General features: G+C 57.8%; 2 protein-coding genes across 5 annotated transcripts in view; both read right to left on the bottom strand.

The window, feature by feature from the left end:
* Positions 1 to 379: 379 nt before the first annotated feature.
* On the bottom strand, positions 380 to 2,342 carry LOC115657380 (heat shock protein beta-7-like). Its single transcript, XM_030575143.1, has 3 exons — positions 2,162 to 2,342; positions 779 to 930; positions 380 to 568 (listed from the first exon to the last, which is right to left on the bottom strand). Exons 1-3 carry the CDS (start codon positions 2,340 to 2,342, stop codon positions 380 to 382), a joined length of 522 nt encoding a protein of 173 aa, XP_030431003.1.
* Positions 2,343 to 2,820: 478 nt separating this feature from the next.
* Positions 2,821 to 26,742, bottom strand: part of FAM131A (family with sequence similarity 131 member A) — a 47,333-nt gene continuing 23,411 nt past the window's right edge. Inside the window, exons 1-5 of one of the 4 annotated variants that reach the window (XM_030576312.1) lie at positions 26,028 to 26,097; positions 17,527 to 17,620; positions 17,031 to 17,213; positions 12,893 to 13,021; positions 2,821 to 9,434 (exon numbers count right to left, since the gene is read on the bottom strand). In XM_030576312.1, coding sequence (XP_030432172.1) covers positions 8,926 to 9,434; positions 12,893 to 13,021; positions 17,031 to 17,213; positions 17,527 to 17,596 — 891 coding nt within the window. In that variant the 5' untranslated portion in view covers positions 17,597 to 17,620; positions 26,028 to 26,097 and the 3' untranslated portion in view covers positions 2,821 to 8,925. Of the gene's footprint in view, positions 9,435 to 12,892; positions 13,022 to 17,030; positions 17,214 to 17,526; positions 17,621 to 26,027; positions 26,098 to 26,742 lie in introns of those variants that run through there. The other 3 variants (XM_030576310.1, XM_030576308.1, XM_030576309.1) reach the window with 3 other exon arrangements.

The following is a 26,742-nucleotide window of genomic DNA, read 5'->3' as shown; positions in this document are numbered from 1 at the left end:
CCAGTAGCACGGGCCCCACAGACTGGCGGGCAGGCCCAGGGACCCCCAGTGCAGCGAGGGGCTGGGGTGAGTGACTGACCCAGGGCTGCAGCCTGGCCCAGGGCAGCGCTCCAGGAACAGCTCGCGTGCCCAGCCCTGCAACTGGGCAGACCCGTGGAGCTAGCGGCCCCAGCATGCACTGCCCCTTATTGAGCCAACCTGCCTGACCGCAGTGCATGCTGGGACCCGACAGGCTGCCCCCACCCTCGACACGCATGGCCCCAGCTAGTAGCGCACATGTGCCAGGGTGAGCTCCCAGAAGCCCTGGGGAGGGAGGGGTGGCGGGGCAGCTGCCCAGCTCATGCCTCGGGGGGGGCGGACACAGCTGTGCCCAGGGGCATCACAGCTTGACCTCAGTGCGGTACACCGGTGGGGGCATCTCGCCCGCCTTGGCAGCCACACTGCGCTTGGCGTTGATGACCAGCAGGCCTGCATCGGTGAGGGCGCAGCTGACAGACATGGGGTCCATGTCCTCGGGGAGCTGGCACTTGTGGGTGAACGTGTTGGAGACGGTGCCGTCCTCTGCCACCTACCAGGGAAACCAACACCCCATGAGAGCCGGCACAAGACAGGTTCCTGCTGAGCACAGCCCCGTTCAGCCCAGCCTCTCCTGGGGGGGGGGCACCGTAGGGAGTGGGGCAAGAGTATTGGCGGGGGTAGGGCAACTCCCTGCTACTCCGGTCCCAGCCACCCCATTCCCGCAGATCCTTGTTCCCCGCCCCACCCCCCGGGTCCTCACCTTCTCTGCCTGGATGATGATGTGGTAGTTGTACGTGGTCACCACAATGTCCTGTGGCTCGAACTGGCTCACGTCGGCCGTCACCTGGTACGTGTCGCCCCCGGCTCGCACGTTGCTGCTCAGGCTGCAGGGGTGTACGGACCCCGGGGATCCTGCATGGAATGGGGCAGTGAGGGGGAGGGATGCAGCCCCAGGCCCCACAGAGGCATGGAGGCTGCACCATGTGGCAGGTGCTGAGACGGCCTGGGGAGCAGTGGGGCAGGATGATGGCATAGTGGGGTGTTGGGAGGGCAATAGGAGCTATGGGGGGGGTTGCAGTGGGGTGTCAGGGTGCAGTAGGGGGTGGCACCTGCCAGGCAGGGAGAAAGCCAGGCTGCCCCCTCTCATGGTGCTGGCTGGGACGCAGGCTGGGTCTGACACCCCGAGGTGCCTTTGAAGGCGGGGCTGGTCCGTTGATTTTGCTCAGGACAAACAGGCTATTTGTAGAGCAGGCACGTGGGAGGAGCTGCCGGCTCATGGGACTCTGGCTTTTGGAAGGGGTCTGTTGGCAGTCGGGGTTGACTCAAGGGGGGATTTGACTAGCAAGTGGGGTTGGGAAGGGTGTGTTGGAAGGAGGGGTCTGGGTAGTGGGAGATAGGCAGATTGATGGGGCATCTAGCTGGAAAGCTAGGGGACTGGAAGGGGGTCCATTTGCTCAGGGGTGTGTGGGACGATTGCTGGGGTGGGAGTCTGGCTAGCAGGCCGGGGGATTGGAATTGATTCTGGCTGGCAGTGGGGTTGACTCAGGAGAGGGGCAGTCTGGCTAGCAATCCATGGGGTCTGGCTAGTGGGAGTTGGGAAGATTGAGTGGGGAGGGGGTTGGCTAGTAAGCGGGGGGACTGGAAGGGGGGCATGGGATGAAGAACCCCCACCCCGCTGCTGGCAGATGCTGAACCACACCCTGACCAAGCAGTGCTCCCACCCTGGACCAGGGATGGCCGTCAAGGAGCCTTCCCCAGCCCTGTGGCAACTGCCCCCCGGGAGAAGCAGCCCCCTCCCACCTCCCCGAAGGGTGAGCATAGCCCTGGGGCTCCGAGCATTTCAGAGGCTGACTGGGCACCCCAGACCCTGTGGGGGCTGCACCTCCCTCCCCTCCCTGGGCTGAGTATAAAAGCCAGGACTTGCCAGGGTGGTCAGGCGCTTTGAACCGGGACCATAGTACTGAGAGCACAGGCCTCGTCCACTCGCCCAACAGGAGGGGCTCCAGGAGCTGGCAGCAGTAGTAGATTCTCACCTTCTTAGACCCATGAGCCCCTCCTCACCGTCCTGCCCCAGTGCAAGCAGCGGCTGTAGCACCCTGAGGCATGTGCAGGGTTGGCCCCCGCACACACCCATGGCCCCCACCTGTGTATCCATAAGAGTCCCGGGCCCGCGTGACGAAGGGGCCGTGGTGCAGGGAGCTCCTGTCCCCCTCCTCTGCAAAGCACCCTCGGGGCTCAAAGCAGGGCTCGGCCGGCGGGGCGTTCTGGCTGTAGGTGCTGATCCGTTCCGAGCGATAGGTGGAAGACGAGCTGACGGACGCCATGGCGCTGGTGCTGGCCCGCAGAGGAGACGGGTCACTGCTGGGAGAGGGAGCTGGAGGAGGGGCGGGAAGGCAGCCTGAGCCTGGAGATGCCCATAATTAGGAAGGTGTCCGATGGCGCTGGGCCCTGGAATGCGAGATAAGGCAGCCCTGTTCCCAGATAGCGCCGGGGGGGGGCAGCGTCACCATGGCCACCGCAGCCCCTGAGGATGGCGAAGGGTCTGGATCCCCTTTGGAGCAGGGAGGGGGACCCTCAGGCAGGACTGGACGTGGTTGGGATACTTGAGCAGGCTCCTATGGCGCAGGGGTCTAGACCCTGGGCTGCCAATCCCTTGAGATCCGGCCCGCTCAGAGGTGGTAACCCTGGTCCGTGCTGGCTGCTGTCCCAGCCTGGGTCGGGCTCCTTGGGAGCGCAAGACGCCCATGGAGGGAAGCGGCTGAACCCCACTAAGGAGAAATCCACACGGCACTGCAGTAACAACTCGTTTTATTAGAGGCCTGGCAGGACGGCCACAGGCAGCTGGGACACAGGACAACAGAGCGGCTCTCAGTGGCCACAGGGCCAAGCCGGCAGCTCACGGTCCCCAAGCACAGTGCAAGGCCACGCAGCTCCAGGAACGGCTCCGAGACAGGGTCCATGGGACATGCCTCCCCTCTCCCAGCCTGCTGCCCTGCGACACACACACTCTCCACCCATCACATCCGTGTGTGTAAACATACATCCCTCCCCTCACATCCGTGTATGTACACACACACTCCCTCCCCTCATATCCATGTGAGTATACCCACTCTCCCCTCACATCTGTGTGCACACACCCATTTCCCCACATCCGTGAGTACACACACCCCTCTCCTCACATCTGTGTGCACACACCCACTTCCCCTCACATCCGAGTACACACACACACACCCTCCTCTCACATCTGTGCGTGCACCCACCCCCTTCCCCTCACATCCATGTGCACACACTCCCTCTTCTCACATCCATGTGCGAGCACCTCTGTCCCCACACACACACACACACCTCACTACAGTGTACGCACACACCTCCCCTCAGATCTGTGCGACACACATACACTCACGCACCACCCCTCACATTTCTGCATGGACATGGACACCCACGCCTCACCTCCAGGCACACACACATCCCCCCCTCACTTTCATGCACCAACGCATACGCCCCTCACAGGTATGTGCACATGCACCCACCTGTATGTGAGCAACACAAGCACACACACACACCCCACACTGCCTCATGCCTGCACAGCCCCTTCAGGTGAAGTACAATTGGAGTCACTTACTTCTGTCGCAGGCTGGGGAAGGCCCAGGGACTAGTAATTGCCCAGTGCTGCTAGCCAACCCCTCCTATTTGCCTTTCCCTTCCAAATGCTGCATTATTAGGTTCTCTGGGGCTGTCCGGGGAGGGGAGGGCCTGCCCCTCTGTGAGCCAGGCTCCTTAGGAGACAGCGTGCTACAATGGGTAGGGTAGATGTCGAAGGGTCAGGACCCCTGGGTCATTTTCCTCATTTGGGCAAGCCAGGTCAGCACAGCTCCTCCAGGGTATGAAGGAGACTATCTCCCATTGAAATCAATGGGCGTTCAGTGCCTAAATACCTTTAATGAGCTGGGCCGTCCCCTCCCCGTGCCTCTGTTTCCCCAGTGGTCATAAAGGGGAGTTGCCCATGGCACGGGTGGGGTTAACGTGGGCATGTTTGTGAATGTGCCCAGAGTCTCTCGGATGGGAGGGGCTAGCGAGCCAGCGTGGTCTCCCACTGCCTCTGCCCCACGGCTGCAGTGTGCGAGCCTCTTGCACACTGGCACGGGGCCACTGTCGCCCGCTCTGAGCAGGGAGCAGCGGCTGGTGGATCTGCCTTATGTTCCTGAGGGAAGGGGCGTTTCAGATCCCTGCAGGCAATGCCCAGCTGTGTGCCAGCGCTGCCCTAGGGAGCCCACCTGTCAGTGTCTCCCAGAGTGAGGGAGGTTGTGGTCCCTCAGAGGGCAGGAAACCCGTGGCCTGTCCACGAGGGGGACAGAGTCTGTGACGTGAGAGAGTGTGTGGGGGGGGGGGAGGTGATGCAAACACCTGCTCAATGCTGCGACCAGACTCAGATTCATTGCTCGGGGGCTGCCCAACAACAGCAGTGGGGAGCAGCCTGTGGGCACTGCCGGTGTGGGGCACAGTGGGGCCCAGGGAGACGTGGGGTGGGCAGTGGCCCAGGAGAGACTGCTGCCAAGGGCCCATATAGACTGTAGCCTGCCCTAGATCTCTCAGGGTGGTCCCACTGGCTCCAATAAGAGGGAAGATTGAAGGGGTCCTTGACAGAGGGTGGGGGAGGAGCAGGGCAGTTTCCCCTTCCTTACCCAAATCCTGGGGTTCCCTGGCTGAGTTAAAGAGCCAGTTGCTCCCCCTGCCCCACCATGCCCAGCGAGGAGAACCACCTCCCCCTCCCCACACACACACCCTGAGAACTGAAATCTACCACTGCGCCACCCCTCAGGCAGCAGCTGCCACAGCCAGCGGCGCCTGGGGAGAAGCTTCCAGCCCAGCCCGTCAGGGGTGTAGGCGTGTGGCTGGGGCTCGCAGACGAGCAAGCCTGAGAAGGCACAGCGCTCGCTCATGTTCGCCTCTGGGCCCGACCCACAACCTAGAGGAGCCATTCCAGTGCCTTGAAAGGGCTTTGTCTCAGACCTTGTGCAAGCAACCCTACAATAACAAGCCAGCATGCTCAGCCCAGCACTCATCAGCAACCCTACAATAACAAAGCAGCATGCATGGTCCAGTGCTCTCAAGCAACCGTGTAATGATACAGCACCATGCACAGCCCACAGCACTCATGCGACCCTACAATAACAAACAGCCATGCACTGGGGAGAAAACCTAATGCCATGTCCCGTTGCTGCCTGCTACAAGGTCACTGCAAGTGCTAAGCCTGTGCCAGCTACTCTGGGACACCGTCCCCAAGCCCTCAGGCCATGCTGCCTGCCCCTGGGTTGTGAGCCGTCCACATGCCCGCGGGTGGAAGCAGGTTTGGCCCCATGTCACCCAGCTGGAAAGTCACTGGTCCCTTAGGGGAGCAGCATCAGCTCTCCAACTAGGGGCACGTTTCCTCAGGCCCATGGCCTAGATGGGACAATGGCACCGTCCACCTCCCTGGGACAGGCAGCCTCCCAGCACAGCGCAGCAGGTGCCACCTTTGGCTTTATCCCTGGAGCCCAAACACTGACTCTCTGGCCCAAGAGCTTGCTAACATCCTCCCACATCCCCCCCTCTGCCCCCGGTTCTCTGCAGGGAGGTGACATCTTGACCCCTCATTCACTCCCCATCCCAGACCCTGAGCAGACGCACTGGCCAGAGCCTGGGGCAGTCCCGGGCAATGTCCACTGCTACTCAGCATCCAGCAGACATCTCCAGGCAGGCAGATGCTCTGCCAAGGCGCAGGCAGACTGGGTGCTCGAAAGCCAGGTTGGGGAGTGGGCTGAGCCCTGGGGTCAGATGCCATCTCCCCTTGCCTGGAGTCAGTTCCTCGGAGCTCCACGGGCTGGGCCTGAACCCCAGTTTAGGCACTTGATTTGCTGGCTCAATTCCAGTAAAGCAGGAGGGCGCAGGCCCTGCTGGGAGCTCCGGGGAGCCAGGGGCAGCTCAGGGTGTGCACGGGGCCTCAGCCTGCAGCATCTCTTAGGGGCTCCCTGCACCCAGGTCCCGCACCGGCTCCTGGGGGAGGAGTGTTTGGCACATTTGGAGGCCGCAGGGCAGTACATGAAGTGGGGGCGTCAGGGACTGGGGAGGAGAGGATCCCCTGGGTGCCTCACGGATGGCACACCTGTTACTCTAATGAATTGCATTGGTAAACATAACATAGCAGATACTAGAACTGGCCAGGGTGCACCAGGCCATGGAGGGGGGAGATAAGCTATTGGGGGGGGGAACTGGCCATAGTGTGTGAGGGGGAATGGGACAGGTCAGTTTGTGGGTGGGGGAGGAGAGGGAACAGGCTAGTGTGTGAGTGGGTGGGGGAATGGCCAGGCAATTTTGTGAGGGGGAGAGGGAAACAACCCACTGTGGCATGGGGACACAGGACGGGCCATTGAGGGTGGGGAGGTAACAGGACAAGCCATAGCTTGTTGGGGGTGGGGGGACACAAGCCATTGGGTGCATGGGGGAGGACATGAGGGGAGGGAATGACAGGCCATTGTGTATGTGTGGGAGGGTGGAATGGCCAGTGGGGGGGCAGGGGAGGGGACAAGTCATAGCTTCTGCGGGGAGAGGGGAACACAAGCCATTGGGTGCATGGGAGGCCATAGCCTGGAGGGGGGGGGGGAGAGTGGCCAGGCCAAACACACCAGGGCCCAGGACTGCCCAGGCTGGCCATGGGTGCTGGGGCTCCCTAGGGCCCAGGGTTTGGCTGGAGCAACTGGTGCAGGAGCTGCAGCTCTCACAGCTGCCCAAGGGAGCCCCCTTGCTTGGGGCCCTTCCCTGCCCCTGGGGATCGGGGCTAGGAGCAGTGCAGGGTGGGTGGCCCCAGCAGGACCCAGCCACTCTTTCTCCAGCTGGCAGTGCCTGGGTGCTGCCCCTGCAGGCCATGGTTCAGATCCCTCCCACCCCGGGGCACCCACACAAACCCAGGGACGCTGCCCTCCCTTCCTAGCCAGTTCCCCATCATGGTCCTTCCTATGAGCACCAGCTAGCAGCCAAGCAGGGTCCTTAAAACTGCAGGATTCCTTAACCATGAACAAGCCCAGTTTGGGGGTGGCTGTCACGTTGTGCCCCCTCTCCCCGACCAGGCTCTGCCCTTTGTCCTCAGTCTGTGGGCACATGCACAGTGCAGGGTCTCAGATGCCCGAGGTCTCCCAGAGTCACCATTTAGCGCCTGAGTGAAGGAGCACAGCCCAGCCCAGTCCCCCACCCGTGAAACATCAGGGGCTGGTGCTTGCTGGCTTCATGGAGCTACAGTCTGATGTGGGGCAGCAAATGCTGTGGGGCTGTCATAGCCACGAGAGCAAGGGAGAACCTGCAGGGCAAGGCTGAGATTCCCCTGGGCCCTGCCGGGCCCCTGCATTTCCTCTGGGTTCCAGCTTCAGCATTCCTGAACCGTCAGGTGAAAAGCTGCAGCCGCCTGGAGCCAGCCTGAGCCCCCCTGCTAGAGGGGAGGGGGCTCCCACCTCAGCGAGTGGGACAGGGACCTGGAGCACTCACCACAACTGGGATTTGGGTTTTGTTTCCCACTGGCCCGTTGCAGGCACCTGGCCCTGTCGTGTACGCATGTGTGCTCAGATCTGTGTGTGTGACCCAGCGGTGCACAGAGCTAGACCGAAGGGCTGCCAGGGCTGGATTTGGGGGCTAGGTTTGAGCCCAAGACAGGGGGTGAGGCTTTGCATGAAATCCCAGGAGATTTCAGCCACAGTCGACCCAGAAAACAGGCCATTTGGATCCAGCCCCTAACGGCCCTGATGGCAGGAGCTGAGGGTCAGCTCTCCGGGGCGGGAATGGGGAGTTGTAAAATGCTGGGCACCCTCAATGGCACGCTGTGAACAGTTGGGGCAAGGGCGGATCTGCGTGTGCCCATGCGTTTGTGTGCACACGTGTGAGAGCGCAGGTGCATGCCCGTGGCTGTGCATGCAGAAAGTATTCCTGGGATCAGTCAGATTGACTCCAGCATGGGGAACATGAGCTCTCCCTACTGTCCAGCCCCGGCGGCAGCTCTCCGGAGGCCAAGCTGTCCAATGGGTAAGTTAATACTTCATTGCCGAGGTCGGGCTAGTACCAGTCCCTGCCCCCCGTCTCCCTGGAGCATCCCCCAACATTCCCGGCCAGGGCCACACAGAGACAACATACAAAAATATAGAAAAAGATCTGCTCTCACACTCCCCGCAGCTCAGCCCATGCCCCCTCGTCCCACCCTCCCCCACTGGGGGGAAGTCCCAGCAGAGACGGCAATTCCTATCCATCTCTGCCCCGACAAACCTGCTCTGCCCTTGGCCATCTCCTTGAGTCGGTTCACGATATAAAACCCAGTACGAGAAAAGCAAAGAGCTGGTTTTGTGCCAAAGGGTTGAAAAACGGCCTCCCAAGTCAAGCACAGAGCAGCCCAGCACGGTGCGCCTGGGCACCGGGGCTTGGGGGGGCCAGGGTAGGGCGGTTAATCTTCGTTAGGAACAGACACATGTTGCTATAACAGCACTAGCCATGCCACCCGGACAGCGAAAGGTGCCTCCCCAGGGGTTCAGAGGTGGGGTGCAGGACATGCTCAGAACCGTCCCAGATGGCGTCAGGTCCAGTCGGCTCCGATTCAGGGTTTTTTGTTTTACCCAAAACACTCTCATGCAAAAAAACAGACGAGGGGAGAGAGAGAGAGAGAGAGACACAGCAAGCAAATCCAGCCGGCGGCCGGCCGCGAGGCCTCAGGCTTCAACAGTCTCCACCAGTGGGGGTGCTGGATTTTCTTCCACCATCCTCCCCTGCCCGGCTAAGGCTCACGTCATCCCCAGACAGGACTCGCCCACAAGGAGAACAGATGGTTCTGGGAATGGGGCCTGGAGGGGAGTGGGACAGAGATGGCAGGTGAAGCATGCCACAGACCAAGCCCGTTCACTGCTCTTCAGCCTCTTCCTCCTCTTCCTCATCCAGTGACACCACCCCCGACGAGGCCACATCGGAGACTTTCCTCCTGAACCCGCAGTTGTCCCCGTGCAGCTTGCACGCCGTGTGGTAGTCCTTGCAGGGCAGCCCGTCGTCCTCCGCGGGCGAGAGGCAGGACTCCGTGTAGGACATGGAGTACATGGAGTCCTGGCACTCCAGCTGTCCCAGGCTCCGGAAGGCACTTTCTCCAGTCTGAGGGGGCAGCTTGGAGAGGAGCATCTCCTCCCCTCCGGCCAGGGAGCCCAGCAGCTTGGCGGCCAGTTCGCCCGGAGAGCCCAGCTCCTTGAGCAGCAGGCTGTCCTCCAGGCTGCACAGACTGGAGCACAGGGTCTCCGGGGAGATGGTCTGGGAGGAGTCGCTCTCGGGCTCGCAGGAGCCCTGCCGGACGCTGAGCTGGCACAGGTGGCTGTGGAGGAGATCCTTCAGAAAGGAGCCGGGCGGCAGCTGGCCTGCAGCATCTGCAACACACAATGGGGGAACTGGCTTCAGCAGCATGACTTCCCCCTCCCGGCCTGGCCTCCCTCTCTCCCCACGGGCACTGGGGGGGACTATCCTGGCAGCCGGCTAGCCAGTGCCAGGCCTCCTGCATGCGCCCGAGGAGAGAACCCTTGCTGCTGGGCAGAAGTGGATTAAAGCAGGGCTTTCCCCCTAACTTGGTTGCTTCCCGAGGCCCTTTCGCTCCCCCTCCCCACATGGCCCCCAGGGAGGGATCTTTCTGTCCCACGCACTGCAGCCTCCCCTCCCATTAGCTTTAGAAACGCCCTCCCCTGCTCCAGCCTGGCTGCCTCTGTCTCTCAACAACAGCTGCCTGCAGCCCCTATTGCAAACAGCTGAGAGGCGGTACCAGCTGCAGCCAAGCAGTGGGTGAGGGAGGGAGCTGCTGCCAGGACAGGAACAGCTCATCATGCACCCAGGACATTGACGTGGCCAGCAGTCGCCCCGGACGGACGGGACTGCTGGCAGCTGTGTGCATCCAGCCAAGTAGCTGTGTCACTGGGAACATGAAAGGTGGGGAGCCAGGAAGTGACAGCGTTACAGCTGACCCACGCCAGGGCTGGGCTGGGCTGGGCTCTCCCCACCCTGCCCCAAGCAAGGCCTGGCCTTTGGAGATCCTACAATGGCTAGAATAACGCCGCAGGCCCAGCCCCTGGGAAGCAACTTGTAGGAAAGGGTGACTCAAGGAAATGCAACAGACACAAATGCGTCCCAACGACCTGAGCATGGGCTAGAGGCCGGGCTGGGCCCCAGCCCCACGGGACCCAGGCCTTTCAACCCCAGTGAATACTGCGCTCCTGGGCATCTTCTGACCCGAGCCAAAGCCCTGCTCTCCTGCAAGGACTAAGGTCCAGGTTCTGTGCAGGGCCCAGCATGCTGGGTGCACAGCGCCTTGGAAAATCTGCCCATGAGCGTCCCCATGGGAGCTGTGGGGCACAGCGGAAACCCTGACCAGTAGCTGGGTGCCCCAGGGGAGCTGCAAATCAGATCCTCCGAGTGGAGGGGTATTCTGGCTCACTTGGCAAGAGGCCCTGCAGCTTTTCCAGCACAGAGACTCCCCTACTCTTGCCCCTGTTTCCTCTACCTGGCTCCCTCCACTGCTCTTCCCACCCCTCCAGATTGGCCCTGCACCCCAGTTTCGGCAGCTCAGTGATGCCTGGCTGGCCCCATGGAGAGGCAGCTTGGAAGGCCCCTTCAGGGGAGGTCATGTCCAGGAGCGAGGGGGCAGGTCGCAGCACTGGCTCTGACACACATGTCCTGGGGGCTGTGTGCCAGGTCACCTCACTCTCACAGCTCAGGGGCACCGGGGGAACTGTGTGTGGGGAGCTCAGGGGTCTGGGGGTCGGGACTGAGGAGCACTGTCAGAGCTGGGTGTGGGGAGCTCAGGGGCTCCGGTGGTCGGGATGAGAGGCACTGGCAGAGCTGTGTGTGGGGAGCTCAGGGGCTCCGGGGGTTGGGATGAGAGGCACTGGTGGAGCTGTATGTGGGGAGCTCAGGGGCTCCGGGGGTCGGGATGAGAGGTACTGGTGGAGCTGTGTTTTGGGAGCTCACTGGCTCTGGGGGTCAGGACTGAGGGGCACTGGCAGAGCTGTGTGTGGGGAGCTCAGGGGTCCGGGGGTCGGGACTGAGATGCACTGGCAGAGCTCTGTGTGGGGAGCTCAGAGGCTCCAGGGGTCGGGATGAGGGGCACTGGCGGAGCTGGGTGGGGGGAGCTCAGAGGCTTTGGGGGTCAGGACTGAGGAGCACTGTCAGAGCTGTGTGTGGGGAGCTCAGGCGCTCTGGGGCCAGAACTGAGGGGCACTGGCAGAGCTGCGTGTGGGGAGGCCCCTTTCCAGCCAGTGTTCGCCGGGCCCACTCCCCAGCCATGCAACCCTCTCACTCTCCCTGCTCCTGAAAATCCAACCAGGGACTTAGCAAAAAAAAATCCTTCTAAACCTTGATTCTAACACATGAATTTTGCACCGAGTTTGGGCATTGGGGCTGAAGCAGGAATCAGTGGGTCGCCCCCTCCCCCACAAGCCGCCTTCTGTTGAGGCTCAGAGTCCCAATCCCGCCCCCAGGAGGGCTGCGGGCCAGCCAGGTCCCTCCCAGGGAATGCAGCATGTCAGTACTCCCAGGGGCTGGGGGCATGTTTCAAAGCATGACTAGGGGATGGTGCCATGGGACCAATGCCCGCGGTGCCCTGTGCCACACCCACAAACCCAATCAGGCCCCGGCTCCCATCCGCCAGCTTTTCCACTTTCCTTCTAATTACAGACGAGCAATTAGACCCTTCTCTGGATGGAGTGTGGGCAGATTATTGCTGACTGCTTTTGATATGCAAATTGCCCAAGATTAGTGGGCATCTAATGACTGTGAGAAAGCACCTTTGTTTGCACAGAAGGACACGGATTACACGCCTGGAGAGGACACGTGCATCGGCCTCTCCTTCCTTTGTGTTTGCCACGGGGGTGGCAGGGGCTGATGTAGGGGACGCGCCCTGGGGTCCTTCTCAGGCTGGCCCCCCATGGAGCCTTGGGGGGGGAGCATTGGCATGGCCTGCGCTGCCCACTAAGACTTGTGCAGGCGCTGGTCCCCTAGGCTCACAAGAAGGGGAGAGGTGAGGTGCTGTGCCTGGTAGACATGGGCGGTGGGGCAGAAGGCAGAGAGGAGTCAATGGACAACGTACAGCCTGGCTCCATGCCCCATTACCTGCATGCTTTTCTCCTCGCTCCCCATGGGCCAGTGCCCACCCAGCCCAGTGAGCCCAGCTCTCCGTTTCCTTCAGCTCCTGCTCACGAACACCCGCCCTCCACAAGACCACAAGGGAGATTAGAGTGGGAATCACCCACAACACGGTCCGCTGCAGCTCGGCGCCATCCCCCCTGCTCACACAGCGCCAAGCACGCCGAACAGAAGGGCTGGAGCCCCCAGCAGTACCGTGCACCCTCCCTGGGAGTGAGGCAGTCAGCTGTGGTCACCGCAGACCCAGCAGACCCCCGGGAGCCCCTGGCCTAGGAAACAGCAGGGTCATTCTGTGTGTATGAAACGGGTGCTAGGGGCTGAGTGAAGGCACAGGAGCTGAGTTGTGGAGATCGATCCCTGACTCTGTCACTGACTCTAGGCCTTGGGCTCCCTGCCTCAGTTTCCCCACCTCTGTAGAGGGGATATCTCTATTCAGTTACCAACTGGCCAGGGGTTGGCCCCACGATGTCTGGCACTAACCCACACAGATCTACTCAGTCCAGCTCAGCACCCAGGGACCTCACAGCCCCCCAGCTTCAATCCTGCGGGCATGGAGATAGGCTCTGCTCTGGCACATGACACAGGTGAGGAGCCCCTGCCCGATTGCCTGACATGCATGGGCCCTCCTGTCCCCAGAATCTGTGGGTGGGGGCCCCTGGGGGCCCACGGATGTGGACAATGCCTCCTGCTCGCTCACCAGCTGGCTGGGTGCTGTTGGTGTTTGTCCCAAAGTCCTCATCGTAGGATTCATCGTTGGAGTCTTCCCCGTCCACGGAGGACCAGGCCTTCAGCTTGGCTTCAGCAATGGCAAACTGCTCGGCCACACCTGGGGAGGCAGGGAGGGAGACCAATGAGCTCTCAGGAGGGGCCCAATGGGCTGACGCCGGCCCCTCGTAGGTGCAGAGTAACTGGGTGTCCTGTCCCAGTATGCAGGGCGGGTACCTCTCGGGTTGGGTACTGCTGCATCGGGAGAACCAAGGTTGAGCACCACATGCTATGGCCACCTAGCCACAGCCCAGGCTGGACTCCTGATCACTGTCTCATCAATCCCAGAGCGGGTGCGTGGGGAGCCCCATCACCAACACGGCCCAGAGCAGGGGGACCCTATATTACTGGCACGCTCTGCGCTGTCCACTGAAACCTGTGCAGGCACTGGTCCCACAAGTCGCGACTCCAGATCCTCGTGGGTCACTCAGTCCCCTGGGCCCAGCCCTGTGCTCAGAGCAACAGTGGCTCCAGGCACCAGCGCTCCAAGCATGTGTCTGGGGCGGCAAGCCACAGGAGGCGCCCTGCTGGTCCCTGCAAGGGCGGCAGTCAGGCTGCCTTTGGCTGCCTGCAGGAGGTCCACCGGTCCTGCGGATTCGGCGGCAATTCGGCGGCAGGTACGCCAAATCCGCGGGACCAGGGACCTCCCGCAGGTCCAGGAGCAAGACAGAGCACCTCTCTGTTCTCACTGGGGGCCTGACACTGTACCCCACGTGGGGGCAGCTGGGTCCAGGGGAACCAATGGGAGCTGAATGGACACAGCACTTCACAGGGTGACCGGCCTGGTGGAATCAGTAGGACAGAGAGGGCTCAGCACCATGCAGAATTGTGGCCATCAGTGGTGGGGACTCAGCACCAGGCAGGACTTGGCCTATTGGAGTCAGTGGAGACTCAGCACTGTGCACAATCAGGCCCACCTCAGTCAGTGGGGCTGGGGGGGGGCTCACCACTGTGCAGGATTGGGCCCACTGGAATCAATGGGGGCTGCGGTGGGGCTCAGTGCAGGATCGGGCCCATCGGCGTCAATGGGGGCTCAGCACCATGCAGGATCGGGCCCACTCTTTTTTAATTTTGCTTGTCAGAGAACAAACCCTGTTGTTAAGAGCAGCTTGCTTGGTTAATTCCGGGCTGCAGCTGCCTCCGTGCGTCACCTTCCCCCAGATGCCAGGGAGGGGGCAGCTCCCTGCTGGATGCTCCAGCTCTCCCGGGAACCAGCCTTAACTCTGCTGCTTCTGCCAGGCTCAAGGCTCTGCCACCACCCAGGTAATGCAGCTGAAAGCCTGGGCGGCTGAGCTGCCTCAGTGGCCTCATGCAAAGCCCTGTCCACTGCCAGGAGAAATAGCTAGGCTCAGCAGTGGGGCTGGCGGGGGTGGGGACGGCTGGGGGAGTAGGGTCTTGGGTGCTGAGTCAGACCCAGGCTCAGGGGCTGGGGTGCCAGGTCAGACCCATAGATGCAGGGCTCTGGGTGAATCCACAAACAGCAGCCAGTTCCTGATACTGCCCAGCAGCTAAACACACCTATGCAGCCCCCACACAGCCCCCAAGGTGACTCCCTGCTCCCTCCAGCATCCCTGTGCCCCTCCCCAGTCATGTGTGACCCCCGGAGCCAGCAGGGCCCACTGCAGAAATATGCCTTGGACCCAGCGAGGGGGCTGGCTCAGCCTCCCGCCCTGGCCCTGCCACCAGGGCTCTGGGGAAGATTTGGGGCCCACATTGGCTACTTACGGCACTTCCTTCAGATCTTGTCTTTCTCTACAACTTAGGGTCGTCCCCCCCCCCAAGTCCAGCCCCACCTGCCTCCCTGCCTGCTGTTCATTGCAATGCAGCCTGCACGGCAGCGAGGGGCTCGTTAAAATCTACCCTTCACCTGTCCCATGTGGGGTATTCACCATGGCCTCCATCCCGAGGGGGTGCCGCTCCTGCCGCCTCCTCCCCACAGCCAGCAGCTCCCTCAGCTCCTGCTTCCCCTGCCCTGGGCATCTCATCTGCCTGTCTGTCTTCCCCACAGCCCCAGGGGCTGCATTAAAGACCAGAGACCTCCTTATAGAGAGACCCCCATAGGGGGAGGCGCTAGGGAGAAACGGAAAGACCACATTGGGAACGGGAAGGGTGGGGATGGGACAAGGCTTGTGCTGTGGGTGGGGATGAAGCAGGCGGTGATTTACAGCAGCAAAGGCAAGGGCTGGAATGCAGCTCCAGCCCCCTCTAGGCTGTGTCTCGGCACAAGGCAGCAGCGTGCTCATCTCTGGCTGTGCAGACGGACTCTGTGCCTGGACTTTTAAAGAGACCAGATCATTTGATAGCCACCAGGAACATTTCTCTAGAGAGGATCATTGGACGGGTGAGCAAATGCCAGGCTGCCAGGGAAGGCGATAGTGGGGGTTGGGAAGGGACGCTTCCCTCCCCTCCACCATCAGCAGCTGTAGTGGAATGGAGGTCCTGGCTTGTTACAGGGTAGATTGAGACTGGATTTGGCTAGGAGCTCAGGCTATCTGAGGTCTGTAGAACTCGTGCATTGGTTCCCTTTTCCATCTGGGCAGCTAGCCTGCCATGTAGCGGCAATGTGGGAAGGGCAGGGTAACTGTGTCTCCCTTACACTGGTTTGTGACCCGCAGATTGAGAGCCCAGGGATTAGCAGAGCTCTTTGATGGGGACCTTAATAAATGCAAAGGATGAACCCCTCCATGGGCACAATTGCACACCTCGATGCACCGCACTGCACACCCGTGTGCTGCCAGCCAGGTGAGAGGGTTCCCCTCCCTGCGAAGCGATAGGGTATTGGCTTCTCCCGCTGCTGGGACAGGCTTAGATTCTGTGCTAGACAATGAGCTGATCAGATCTGGCAACATGCATGTCCTTGTGCCCCCGCCCCCTCTTTCTGCCAGTGAATTCTGCAGCCCGCGGGGCTGGCTGGCTGCCTCGGTGACAGTCACGTGGCAAGGCTCCGCTAAGCAGGCACTTGCCTGACCCGGGGCAGCGGTCAGGGTGGTGCTGTGGGGCTGGGAGGCTGGGCAGTCAGCTAAGACAGGTGGCACTAAGAGTTCACCCCCTGCCTGCCTGGGGTGGGGCAGGTTAATGATTCCCTCTGTGGCTCCGCTCCCTCCTTCCCACCAGCTTAGTGACTCAGCTCCCAGCCTGGTGCTGCAGGGATCTCCAAGGACAGGCCCTGCCGGGCTCTGCCAGCTCAGAAGAGCTCGCCCAGGGGAGCAGAGAGCAATAACCAGGACACAGACCCTTCCTCGCCTCCCTCCCTGGCAGGCCGGATCGCCTCCGGGCTGCGGCAAAACAGACCCACTTGCAAACAGTGCTGGACAAAGAGCTCGCGAGCAAAGCCCACACAGGTGCCTGGGGTCAGCACAGAGCCTTGGCTTCTGTCTGTGCCGTCTGCAGACCCTGGCAGGGCGGGGGGCACGATCTCCATGTTGCCTTGCTGTGGCCTGCCTGCTGTGTCCATCCCAACAGCGCATGTGGAGGCCTCACTGAGGCCTCAGGGCGAACCTCCACAGTGGGCAGAGGGGGTGCCCTACATGACAGCGCCGCCCTGCTGTCCCCTGTTCCGCGGCCGACCAGGACCCAAGTCTGAGCAGCAGGGATGGGCCAATGGGGATCGCTACCAGCAGGGGAGTGGCACCGAACGGCTGTGAGGGTGGAGCCGGTGGGAAGGATGTGCCCCTCTCTGCCACAGCAGGGGAGCGAGCCATGCCCAGCCAGGGGCCAGGGGGCATTGTTCAGACCTCAGCCCCACCACCTCCAGGTTCTGCAGGGGGAAGGGAGAGCACAGGAGTGCTTCACAACGCCCCAATGAAGGGTAACTCCTCCCTCTCGCCCAATGGGGGGGTGTTAACCCCCCCCTGCCCAAACAGAGAGTGAGGGCTTAGTCCTCGTTTCTCCTTCTCCCCATTTCTCTGTTGGGTCCCCCTGGGGAGCTCTGTGGGGCAGGGCCCCATTTCTGTGACAGGCCTGGCAATAACCCTCCTGCCATTCCTCTAACAGGGTGGGAAGCCCCCCCTCCATTGCCCTCTCAAGTGAGCAAGGGGTCCAAGCGCCCGGGCCCCTGGCACCGCTCCTACCTGCTGCGAATCTGGCCTCCTGCTCCCCTTCACTCAGGTCCGAGTAGGAGTTGAAGGCGCTCTCCAGAGCCACTGGGGAGTCCGTGGGCTTGCACCAGCCTTTCCACTCGATGAGATGTGCCACCCTGCCCTGCGCCATGGCCGTGGGCTTGGTGACATGGTCCTTCACCACCTGCGAGATACCTGAACACACCGGGCAGCATCAGGGACTGCAGCGGGCAGGGTTCCAGGAGGGGGGGCTATGGATGCCCAGCACCCGCCCATTGGGACACCCTATGTCGCCCCCAATGGGACACCCTCACCCCGCAATGAGATATCCCTGGGGAACTCCCCCATGAGATACCCTCTGTCCCCATAAGCTCATCCCACAGGTGACACAAACCCCAAGGAGACATCCCCACCCCAAATCCAAATCCCATGAAACTCCCCTCTCCTAGTAGGATACACCCCAGGGCAGACCCCTCTGAGACACGCACACGAGGCCCTCTGGTATTACCGTGCAGGGAAGACCGCGCGAGGGCAGCAATCTCCTGGATTGTGAGCGCTCGCCGGGACTTGGGTAACATTTCGACAGTGTCTTCAACATTTACCTATAACACAGAAGAGAGGTAGGTTAAGTCCCCACCCCAGCACTCTGGACACCTGCCCTTTGCTATCCCTTGAGACAGAGACCCCATATGGAGAGAGAGGGATAGAGCCATCAATCAACATTCCCTGACTCAATTAACCCCCTTCCTCACAGAGAGGTCTCCACCCTGAGTCCAGGACGGGGACCCTCTCTCTGTCTCGTGCCCCACTGCACTTTATCAGTTACAGTTTAAAGGAACTCGAGAAAACGCAACAGGGGACTTGAAAGACACACCCCATTCTCCCAAAATGTTTGGTACAGCCTGAAATCTCACTTGAAAAGTTAATACAGATTGGCTTGAACATGGCCCAGCCCACATAGGCAAGAGATAATTCAGAGCGTCCTGATAGGTGCTCAAATATTTGCAGTGGCAATGGAGGCCAGATAGACTGATGGCTCGAGACTCATTGACGTTCTGTAGGAACTATGCACCTAAATGTCATTTTGCCTTTAAAAATCTATACTATATATTACAGGTGGAGCTGAAGTGATGTGTATAGTTAAGTTTACCTGACAGTTATCATTGTAGGTCCCTGTTTTCAGATGATTATAACTTGCCAAACTTTAACTGTTTGGGTTGAAATTTTCCACGCCAGGTGCCTGCCTCAGGCTGAATATATTTATATATTTTAAATGTCCAGCTAAAATGATTCAGCTATTTCCAAGAGCAAAGTTAGGAAAAAAATATGTTGTTTTCTATTTGCTAAAAAAATTCTTACAACTTGTTTTCTTTAGAAGCTCCAGCACCCCCATCCTTTGGAGCAGGGCGGTCACAACATTTGGCGGGGGCATCACACTGGCGTCAGAGATGTGCTTTCTCTGTTTCCAGGCAAAACCACCCAAATTTGACCAAGTTATATATCTCTGAACAAATCTGTGCGTACAGGCTCAGTAAAGACTTGTTAGTTTGGCAACGAAATTCTCTGAAGAGATCCTCTCACAGCTCCTAAGCACAGCAGAACCTCAGAGACACAAACACCAGTCAACCACACACACCACATTTGGAACGGAAGGCACACAGTCAGGCAGCAGCAGAGACAAAAACAAAAGCAATTCAGTACAGTACAGTAACTCCTCACTTAACATTGTAGTTCTGTTCCTGAAAAATGTGACTTTAAGTGAAACAATGTTAAACGAATCCAATTTCCCCATAAGAATGAATGTAAATGGGGGGTTAAGTTCCAGGGAAGTTTGTTTTTGCCCTACAGTACAGTACTATAGTTGGGAGATGCCCCCGCTTTCCTCCCACACAGGCACAGCCCACTGGCACTGGAGACAGTGGGGCAGGTAAGGAGGCTGAAGGTGCTATGGGCTAAGAGAAGCACATTGTGCAGCAGCAGCAGCAGCTTCCCTTCTTCTGCAAGCACCAGGGTCCGGGGGCTCAACCCTCAGCCCATCCACTCCGCCCCTTCCCCCAAGCCCTCACCCTTAACCTGCCTCTGCTCCCCCCCCTTTACTCCGCACATCACGTCCTCGCTCCTCCCCTGCCTCCTGCCCACACAGGGCTGAAAGTAACTTACAGGACTTACCCGTACTGCCGGAGTACTGAGGGGGCGTGGTCTCTTCCAGAAGGGGCGTGGCCTGTTCCAGAAGGGGCGTGGCATATCACAATTTAAAGGCACTGGGGCACCAGCTGTGGCTGGGAGACCCAGGGCCTGTAAATCAACCAGGGACTCCCAGCTGAAGAGGTGGCTGGGAGGACCCCGGAGCTCAGGGGCAAATTAAAGGGCCCAGGGCTCCGGCCACCATGGGAAACCCGAGCTTTGCGGGGCTGGGGCAGGGATTTAAAGGGCCAAGAGCTCCTGCCGCTGAGGCGAGCCCCAGGCCCTTTAAATCCTGGCCCCAGCCTGGCCACCAGAGCTGCGGCCGGGATTCAAAGGGCTCTGGGCTGCCCCCAGCAGCGGGGAGCTCTGAGCCCTTTAAATCTCAGCGGCGAGGGCAGGGAGTTTAAAGGGCTGAGGGCTGACCGCAGCCGCGGCACCCCAGAGCCCTTTAAATCTGGCCCCAGCCCGGTCGCTGGAGCCGCGGGTGGGGAGTTTAAAGGGCTCTGGGCTGACTGCAGCCGCAGCAGCCCAGAGCCCTTTAAATCCGGCCCCAGCCTGGCTGCCGGAGCTGTGGGCAGGGGGTTTAAAGGGCTCTGGGTTGCCAGCTGCGGCGGGCAGCCCAGAGCCCTTTAAATCCCTGCAGCGAAGCCAGTGCGGTCTGGCACAGCATATTGGCTCTTGCCGGTACGCCATTCCGGCCTGTACCGGCTTACTTTCACCTCTGTGCCCACGGCAATCAGCTGGTTTGCAGCGTTCGGGAGGCAGGGGAGGGAGAGGGAGCCTGCGCGCTGAGTCCTCACTCTTTCCCTCTCCCTCCTGAACGCTGCAAGCCAGCTGATTGCCATGGGGGGAGGAGGGGGAAGGTGCTGATCTGCGGGATCTGCTGGTGGGCGGGAGGTGCTGTGGGGGGGATATAGAAGGGCTGATGGGGGGCTGCCAGCTGTGCACAAAGCAGACAGCCAAACGATGTTATAGCGAAGCATTGCACAACTTTAAATAGAGCACGTTCTATAATTGAGCAGGGATGTAAGATTGAAACAATGTTAAGCAAGCGGACGTTAAGTGCAGTGTTACTGTCCTGTATTAAACATAAACTACTAAAAAAACCCAAAGATAAAACAGGATTTTTCTTCTGCATAGTAAAGTTTCAAAGCTACATTAAGTCAATGTTCACCTGTAAACTTTTGAACGAACCACCAGAACATTTCGTTCAGTTACAAACATTTCAGAGTTACGAACAACCTCCATTCCCAATGTGTTCCTAACTCTGAGATTCTAGTGTATGACCAGACCATGCATGCCCCAGCCAGGGGCTGCACTGCAGGGCCTGAGCAGAACTTTCCCTCCCATTCCTTCTCCCTGCCAGGGAGCACTGTTGGGAGGGGAAGGCTTGCTCAGTGGTTTGAACATTGGCCTCCTAAACCCAGGGTTGTAAGTTCAGTCCTTCAGGGGACCACCTAAGGACATGGAGCAAAATCAGTACTTGGTTCTACTGGTGAAGGCAAGGGGCTGGACTCAATGACCTTTCAGGGACCTTTCCAGTTCTCTGAGATGGGGGGTGTGTGTGTGTATATACACACACATACACTGAGAGCAGGGAGATTGTCTGTCCTATGCTCTCAGTGCTCCCCCAGCTGGCAGAGAGGAGATGGAGGAGGAAGCAGCCACAATGGAATACAGCAGGATGAAAAACAGATGGGGATGAGGGAGGGGGTTGCAGGAGCTGGAGGGTTTGATAGGAGCAGAGGGGAAAGGGAGAGGCTCAGGGCATGGGTCAGAAGGGTCTATAAGCACTAACGAACACTCCCCTATAGACTCTGGAATGGAACCAGGAGTACCGAGTCTCCTTTGCTGTCTGAAACCCACCAGCAAAGCGTCTCATCCCGTCTCCAGTAGACAGAGGATAACAGCCTACTACTGCTACCAGTTACTCTGTGAGCATAAGTCATCACAGTCTGTGCTGTGGATCTAAAGGTCTGAACCCTGCTGATGTGTCCAATTGGGGTCAGTATGTTTCCATGTGATGGAACTTTTTTTTTTCTTAGTGGGGTTTTGTTTGTTTGCTTGCTTTTTATGTTATGAAATTATGTTTCAAATGTTCAAAGACTAAGGTTGCAAAGACGAGCACTCAGAAGCTAGGAAATGCTAGTATTTAGGTTACCTGTTCAACCTTAATTTTCCCCTCTCTTGTGCATATGCATTTTTCCCTGATTCACAGAGCAGAAGGCCAGAAGAGACCATTATAATCATCCAGTCTGGCATCCTGTGTAACACAGACCACAGGACTTTCCTGAATTAATTCCTGTTTGAATTAGTGTGTATCTTTGAGAAAAACAGCCAGTTCTAAAATTCCCAGTGATGGAGTCCCCCATGTCCCAGGTAAATTGTACCAATGGTCAATCACACTCATTGTTATACATTTGTACCTTAATTCCAGGCAGAATTTGCCTACCTTTGACTTCCAGCCACTGGATCTTGTTATAGATTAGTAGATTCCAGGGCCAGAAGAGACCTTTGTGATCATCCAGTCCGACCACAGGCCAGAGAACTGCCCCAAAATAATTCCTAGAGATCTTTTAGAAAAACATCCAACAGTGATTCAACAATTGCCAGGAATGGAAAATCTGCCACGGCCCTTGGTCGGTTGTTCCAATGATTAATTACTCTCACCGTTAAAAAATTAGGGTTTATTTCCAGTCTGACTTTGTCTAGCTTCAACTTCCAGCTATTGGCTCCTGTTGTTCCTTTTTCTGCTAGCTTGACGAGCCAATTATTAAGTCTTTGTTCCCCATGTAGATACTTGCAGACCGTAATCAAGTCACCCCTTAACCTTCTCTTTGTTTAGACTGATCTCTCGGGGGCTATAAGGCGGGGGTTCTCAGACTTTCCTACTGGTGACCCCTTCCACATACCAAGCCTCTGAGTGCGACCCCTCCTTATACATAAAAAACACTTTTTTATATAAATGCTGGAGGCAAAGCAGGGGGTTTGGGGTGATGGCTGACAGCTCGTGCCCCCCCCATGTAATAACCTTGCGACCCCCTGAGGGGTCCCAAGCCCCAGTTTGAGAACCCCTGCTAGAAGGCAGGTTTTCTGATCCTTTAATCTTTCTCATGGCTCCTCTCTGACCCCTTTCCAATTTATCAACAGCTTGAATTGTGGGCAACAGAACTGGAACCAGGATCCCAGCAGCGGTCACAGCAATGCCAACTGCAATCACATTTCGAGACCTCTTTCTTAGCCAGTTTTTAATCCATTTAATGGGGGCCGTTTTAATTTTATATCGTTCTAGTTTTTTAATCAAAATGTTGTGTGGCATCAAGTCCTCTGCCTTCCAGAAGGCTAAGTGTATTACACCAACACTGTTACCTTTATCAACCAAACTCATAATCCTGTCCAAAAACAGACATCAAGTTAGTTTGATAGGCTCCATTTTCCATAAACCCATCTTGACTGGCATTCATTATATTATCGTCCTTTAGTTCTTTACTGAGTCCTGTATTAGACACTCCATTATTTTGACACAGTCTTTCATTACATGATCACACATTATTTTCTCCACTGGAGCCCTCCCTCCCTCGGTGGATGGGATAGATCTGCTCAGGGATGAATCACGGTTGTATAGTGACCGAGGCCGTTGTCTGCAGGACGGCTGGTTCGTTTGTCACAGAAATTGGAAGGTGGCTAGTGACAGAGGGGGAACGGAAGTATGAGAAAGGATGGCTCCTGGTTAAGGCAGCTGAATGTCACCTTGGAGAAGTGGATTCTATCCCTGCCTTTGCCTGTGTAATTCTGGGCAAATCACGTAATCCAGCCTTTTCACAAATCACTAATTGCGTGAGCCTCTTCTTCTGACTTGAGACTGGGCTCTTATGTGCAGAACTGCAGCGTGCTCAAAACTGCAATTGAAACTGATCGGAGCTGTGCCTTGACCGTATCGAGTGTTACAGAACTGCTAAATACTCAGCCAGGCCCTCACTGCCTCAAGATGGGCATCCAACAGTAGTGGACAGTTGACCTTAAACTCTGTCTCTCTGCTCCCCGTCTGTAAGCTGGGAATCACAGTAACCCCGACAGAGGGGGGTGGTTAAGATAAATTCATTAACGTTTGTGAAGTGTTCGGATATTATAATGAGAGCACCTTAGAAACACAGCTGAGGAAATTAACCGTTTTGTATTCAGTGCAGGGGCTGGACGGCGTGTGGTGAACCAGATCTGGGGTCAAACAGTGAATGAGGGGATCAAAATAAATATTGAACTAGGCAGTGAAAAACAATGTATGTGATCATATAATTCAAGACTGTTTCACAACACGCAGACACCAGGGGGCCGAATTAAGTTTGCTCGGGCTTTTTGCAACCTTAATAATCTTTTACCATCATTGGCTGCAGTACACAGAGCATGTGCGAACGATTTGCAAGAATGGGTAAAGAGCGTGTACATTGCGCTTGTCAATGACACTCAGCAGGGAGGTGTTGCAAACATCAGATGACTGTGAAATAGTATGGGGGGGGTGCAAGAAACAACAGCACCAGCAAGTCCTTTGGGGGAAATACAATTGGTGTTCGAGGGAAATGCGACCCTCTGTACACAGTCAGCGTGTAGGGTGATGTCACACTCAGGCAGTTCTTCCCGGTGTCCTTCCGGAACATCATCCCTTTACCAGGATGATGGAAACCCTTTTGCTCGAGTCAGCACCAGACTAGACAAAGTACTGGAGCAGGAAGAACCCGCCTTGGCCACTGGGGAATAACCACTAGGCCTTAAGTATCAGAGGGGTCGTCGCGTTAGTCTGTATCCACAAAAACAACAAGGAGTCTGGTGGCACCTTAAAGACTAACAGATTTATTTGGGAGTAAGCTTTTTTGGGTAAAAACCCCACTTCTTCAGATGCATGGAGTGAAAATTACAGATGCAGGCATATGTATACTGACACATGAAGAGAAGGGCGTTATCGCACAAGTGGAGAACCAGTGCTGACAGGGCCAATTCGATCAGTATATTTATGCCTGCATCTGTAATTTTCATTCCACGCATCTGAAGAGGTGGGGGTTTTACCCACGAAAGATTATGCCCAAATAAATCTGTGAGTCTTAAAGGTGCCACCGGACTCCTTGTTGTTTTCACTAGGCCTTGACCACCTCTGACCTCTACAATTCCACAATGGTGCTAGTCTGTTTTTAGGCCCAGAGGTGTGTAGATTCATGTATATTTTATACACACATATTATCCCACTACACACACTAAATATACACATACATTCTAACACTCTACACACAGTGTGTATTATATATTCCACACACATACTGTCAGTATACACATTCTCCTCTGTTACATGCATATCTATCTATGTATGCACTCACACTCTATATACACACATTCTCCCACTACACATATATAGATACACATGCTCATACTGTATATACACCTACACACATTCTCCCATTACACATGTACATTCACTCTCTCGCACACCTGACTCCTCCTCCCCAGCAGGAAGCCGTGCAAGGTGCTGAAGGAGAGCATTGATTGCATTACGCTGTTCAGCTGAGTACAGCTGGCTGCTCCTGTAACTTTGCAGACTATATTTCATCATTTGGGATAAATATTATCTCGGTTCCTGCTAAGCCCTGGAATGGATTTCCCCGTGGCAGGACTGCAGGGGCCAGCCTGGGCCCGGAGCTACAGCCTGGAATACTCCCAGAGCTTTAGGAAAGCATTGCAGGGCAGCATTGCTGTCAGGAACTGCAGGTTCTGGGTGAAGTATGTAACAGAGAGGGAGAAGCGAGCAGCGTTTGTGCCAGCTGGGAGGTCTCGGGAGGGAGCAGCTGGGTAAAATGCACAGCACGTTGTCATCATTTTATCAACACCATTAAGAAAACAAGTAAATCTGCTGCGTGCAGGAGATCAATCATGAGTGACAGGAGGGAAAATAAAAGCAAGATAATCGATATTGGTTCCGAATGTTTCAGTCATTAACACCCCACAGTCGCCCTGGCAATTAGCCACACGCTGGGACCAGGGAAGTGCGCGCCACATGATTCCGCAGGAGAGGGGAGGAGAAGCAACGCTAGCCCTGATGCAGGATGGGGCTGGGCCTCCAGCTCTTCACCCTAAATACAGGAGCACGGGGGGCCGCATGTGGCCTGGAACCTGGCAGCAGCTGCTGGACTTGCTAACCCCCATGGGGCCTGCTCATCCAGAGGGGAGGACCAGCAGTCCTGAGCTGATGATGGGCCGTTCTAGAATGGTGGGAAATGGAGGCATCCACCTCGAGCAGAGACACTGGGGAGACCAGCCCAGAGTTAAACCCCCCTCCCCTGAGACCTGCACCCACCATGCAGGGATCTATGGGTGGGGTTTGCCATTGTTGGACCACAGCTTAGCCCCAGGACTCAGCAGGGTTCGGGCTCTGACCCACCCCCCAGGACCCGGGTCGAGTGCTTGCTGACCCAAGCCAGACTGGCTTGTGCATGGACAGAAGAGGGGGTTGGGCTCAAACACTGAGTTAGAGCCAGGGCTTAATGTGCAGCGTAGACTGACTCTATGAGCTACATGCAGTTCTGGGCCTCTGCAAACACTCCTGCAACAGGTGCCAGGCGTGGGAGAGTGACTTCAGGAACACGCTCCGCAAGCACCGTCCCGGCTGCCGGTCAGATCCCAGCAGGAGCAAGGAAGAGGAACTGCAGCAGCTGGGGATGCATTTCCCACAGCCAGGGACAGTAGGAGCCAATGCAGCTCCTGCCACCCGATTTCTGTCGCATATGGTCCCTGGGCACAGTCCCAGCACCACCCGGGAGAAGTGCAGGCTTTGTATAGTCTTACCTGGCACTGCCAGCTGCCCCCTGCCTCCCTGGCAGCAGCCCTAGACCCAGCCCCAGTGGCTCACAGCCAGTGGCTTCCTAGGAAGTGATTCTGGACTTGTAGCTTGCAACAAGGTGTATTTCCATGGCAACCAGTCACCATGGACTGATTTCTCCCAGGATACAGGCCTGGCTTGGCACTGACGTCAGTGCAGCGCAGCAGGAAAAGAACCAGGGAGCTGGGGCTGCAGCAGGGCGTGGGGAAGGGGACAGGGGAGGGTATATGGAGGGGGCAGGACCCAGCCTAGCTCGCCGGCTGCTGTCTGCACAGGATAGGCTCAGCGGAGCTCAGGGAAAACCTCCACGTGCTCGGGCCAGGCTGGGTGTCAGGGCTGCAGGATCAGCGGGAGGGGAACACTCAGAGCTCACTTCACACTGACCACGGCCACGGAGGGCTCCTGGCAGCAGGGGCAGCAAGGAGAGGCCTTCACGGCATCTGTGCGAGACAGAGTCACCATCATGGCGCCAGCCTCAGACAACGGGAATTTGAACATCAGCAACGAGGGAAGAGATGTGCCCCGGCCAGGCCAGCAGGGAGTATTGATACCCCAGCCAGGATTCAGGGACCGGGGAGTATTGGTACACCAGCCAGGCCAGCAGGGAGTCAGGGACCGGAGAGTATCAGTATCCTGGCCAGGCCAGTAGGGAGTATTGATACCCCAGCCAGGCCAGCCGGG

This window comes from Gopherus evgoodei, chromosome 9 (genome assembly GCF_007399415.2).
Source record: "Gopherus evgoodei ecotype Sinaloan lineage chromosome 9, rGopEvg1_v1.p, whole genome shotgun sequence".
Classification (NCBI taxonomy): Eukaryota; Metazoa; Chordata; order Testudines; family Testudinidae; genus Gopherus; species Gopherus evgoodei.
Note: the sequence above shows the minus strand (reverse complement) of the source record. Positions and strands in the feature narration are given on the sequence as shown.

What these genes read in the sequence shown, in the direction of transcription:
- LOC115657380 (XM_030575143.1), bottom strand. Translation starts at nt 2,342, where the DNA reads ATGGCGTCCGTCAGCTCGTCTTCCACCTATCGCTCGGAACGGATCAGC. An exon ending in GGACTCTTATGGATACACAG is followed by an intron (nt 931 to 2,161) that starts GTGGGGGCCATG and finishes CATTCCATGCAG; the next exon opens with GATCCCCGGGGTCCGTACAC. An exon ending in TCATCATCCAGGCAGAGAAG is followed by an intron (nt 569 to 778) that starts GTGAGGACCCGG and finishes TTTCCCTGGTAG; the next exon opens with GTGGCAGAGGACGGCACCGT.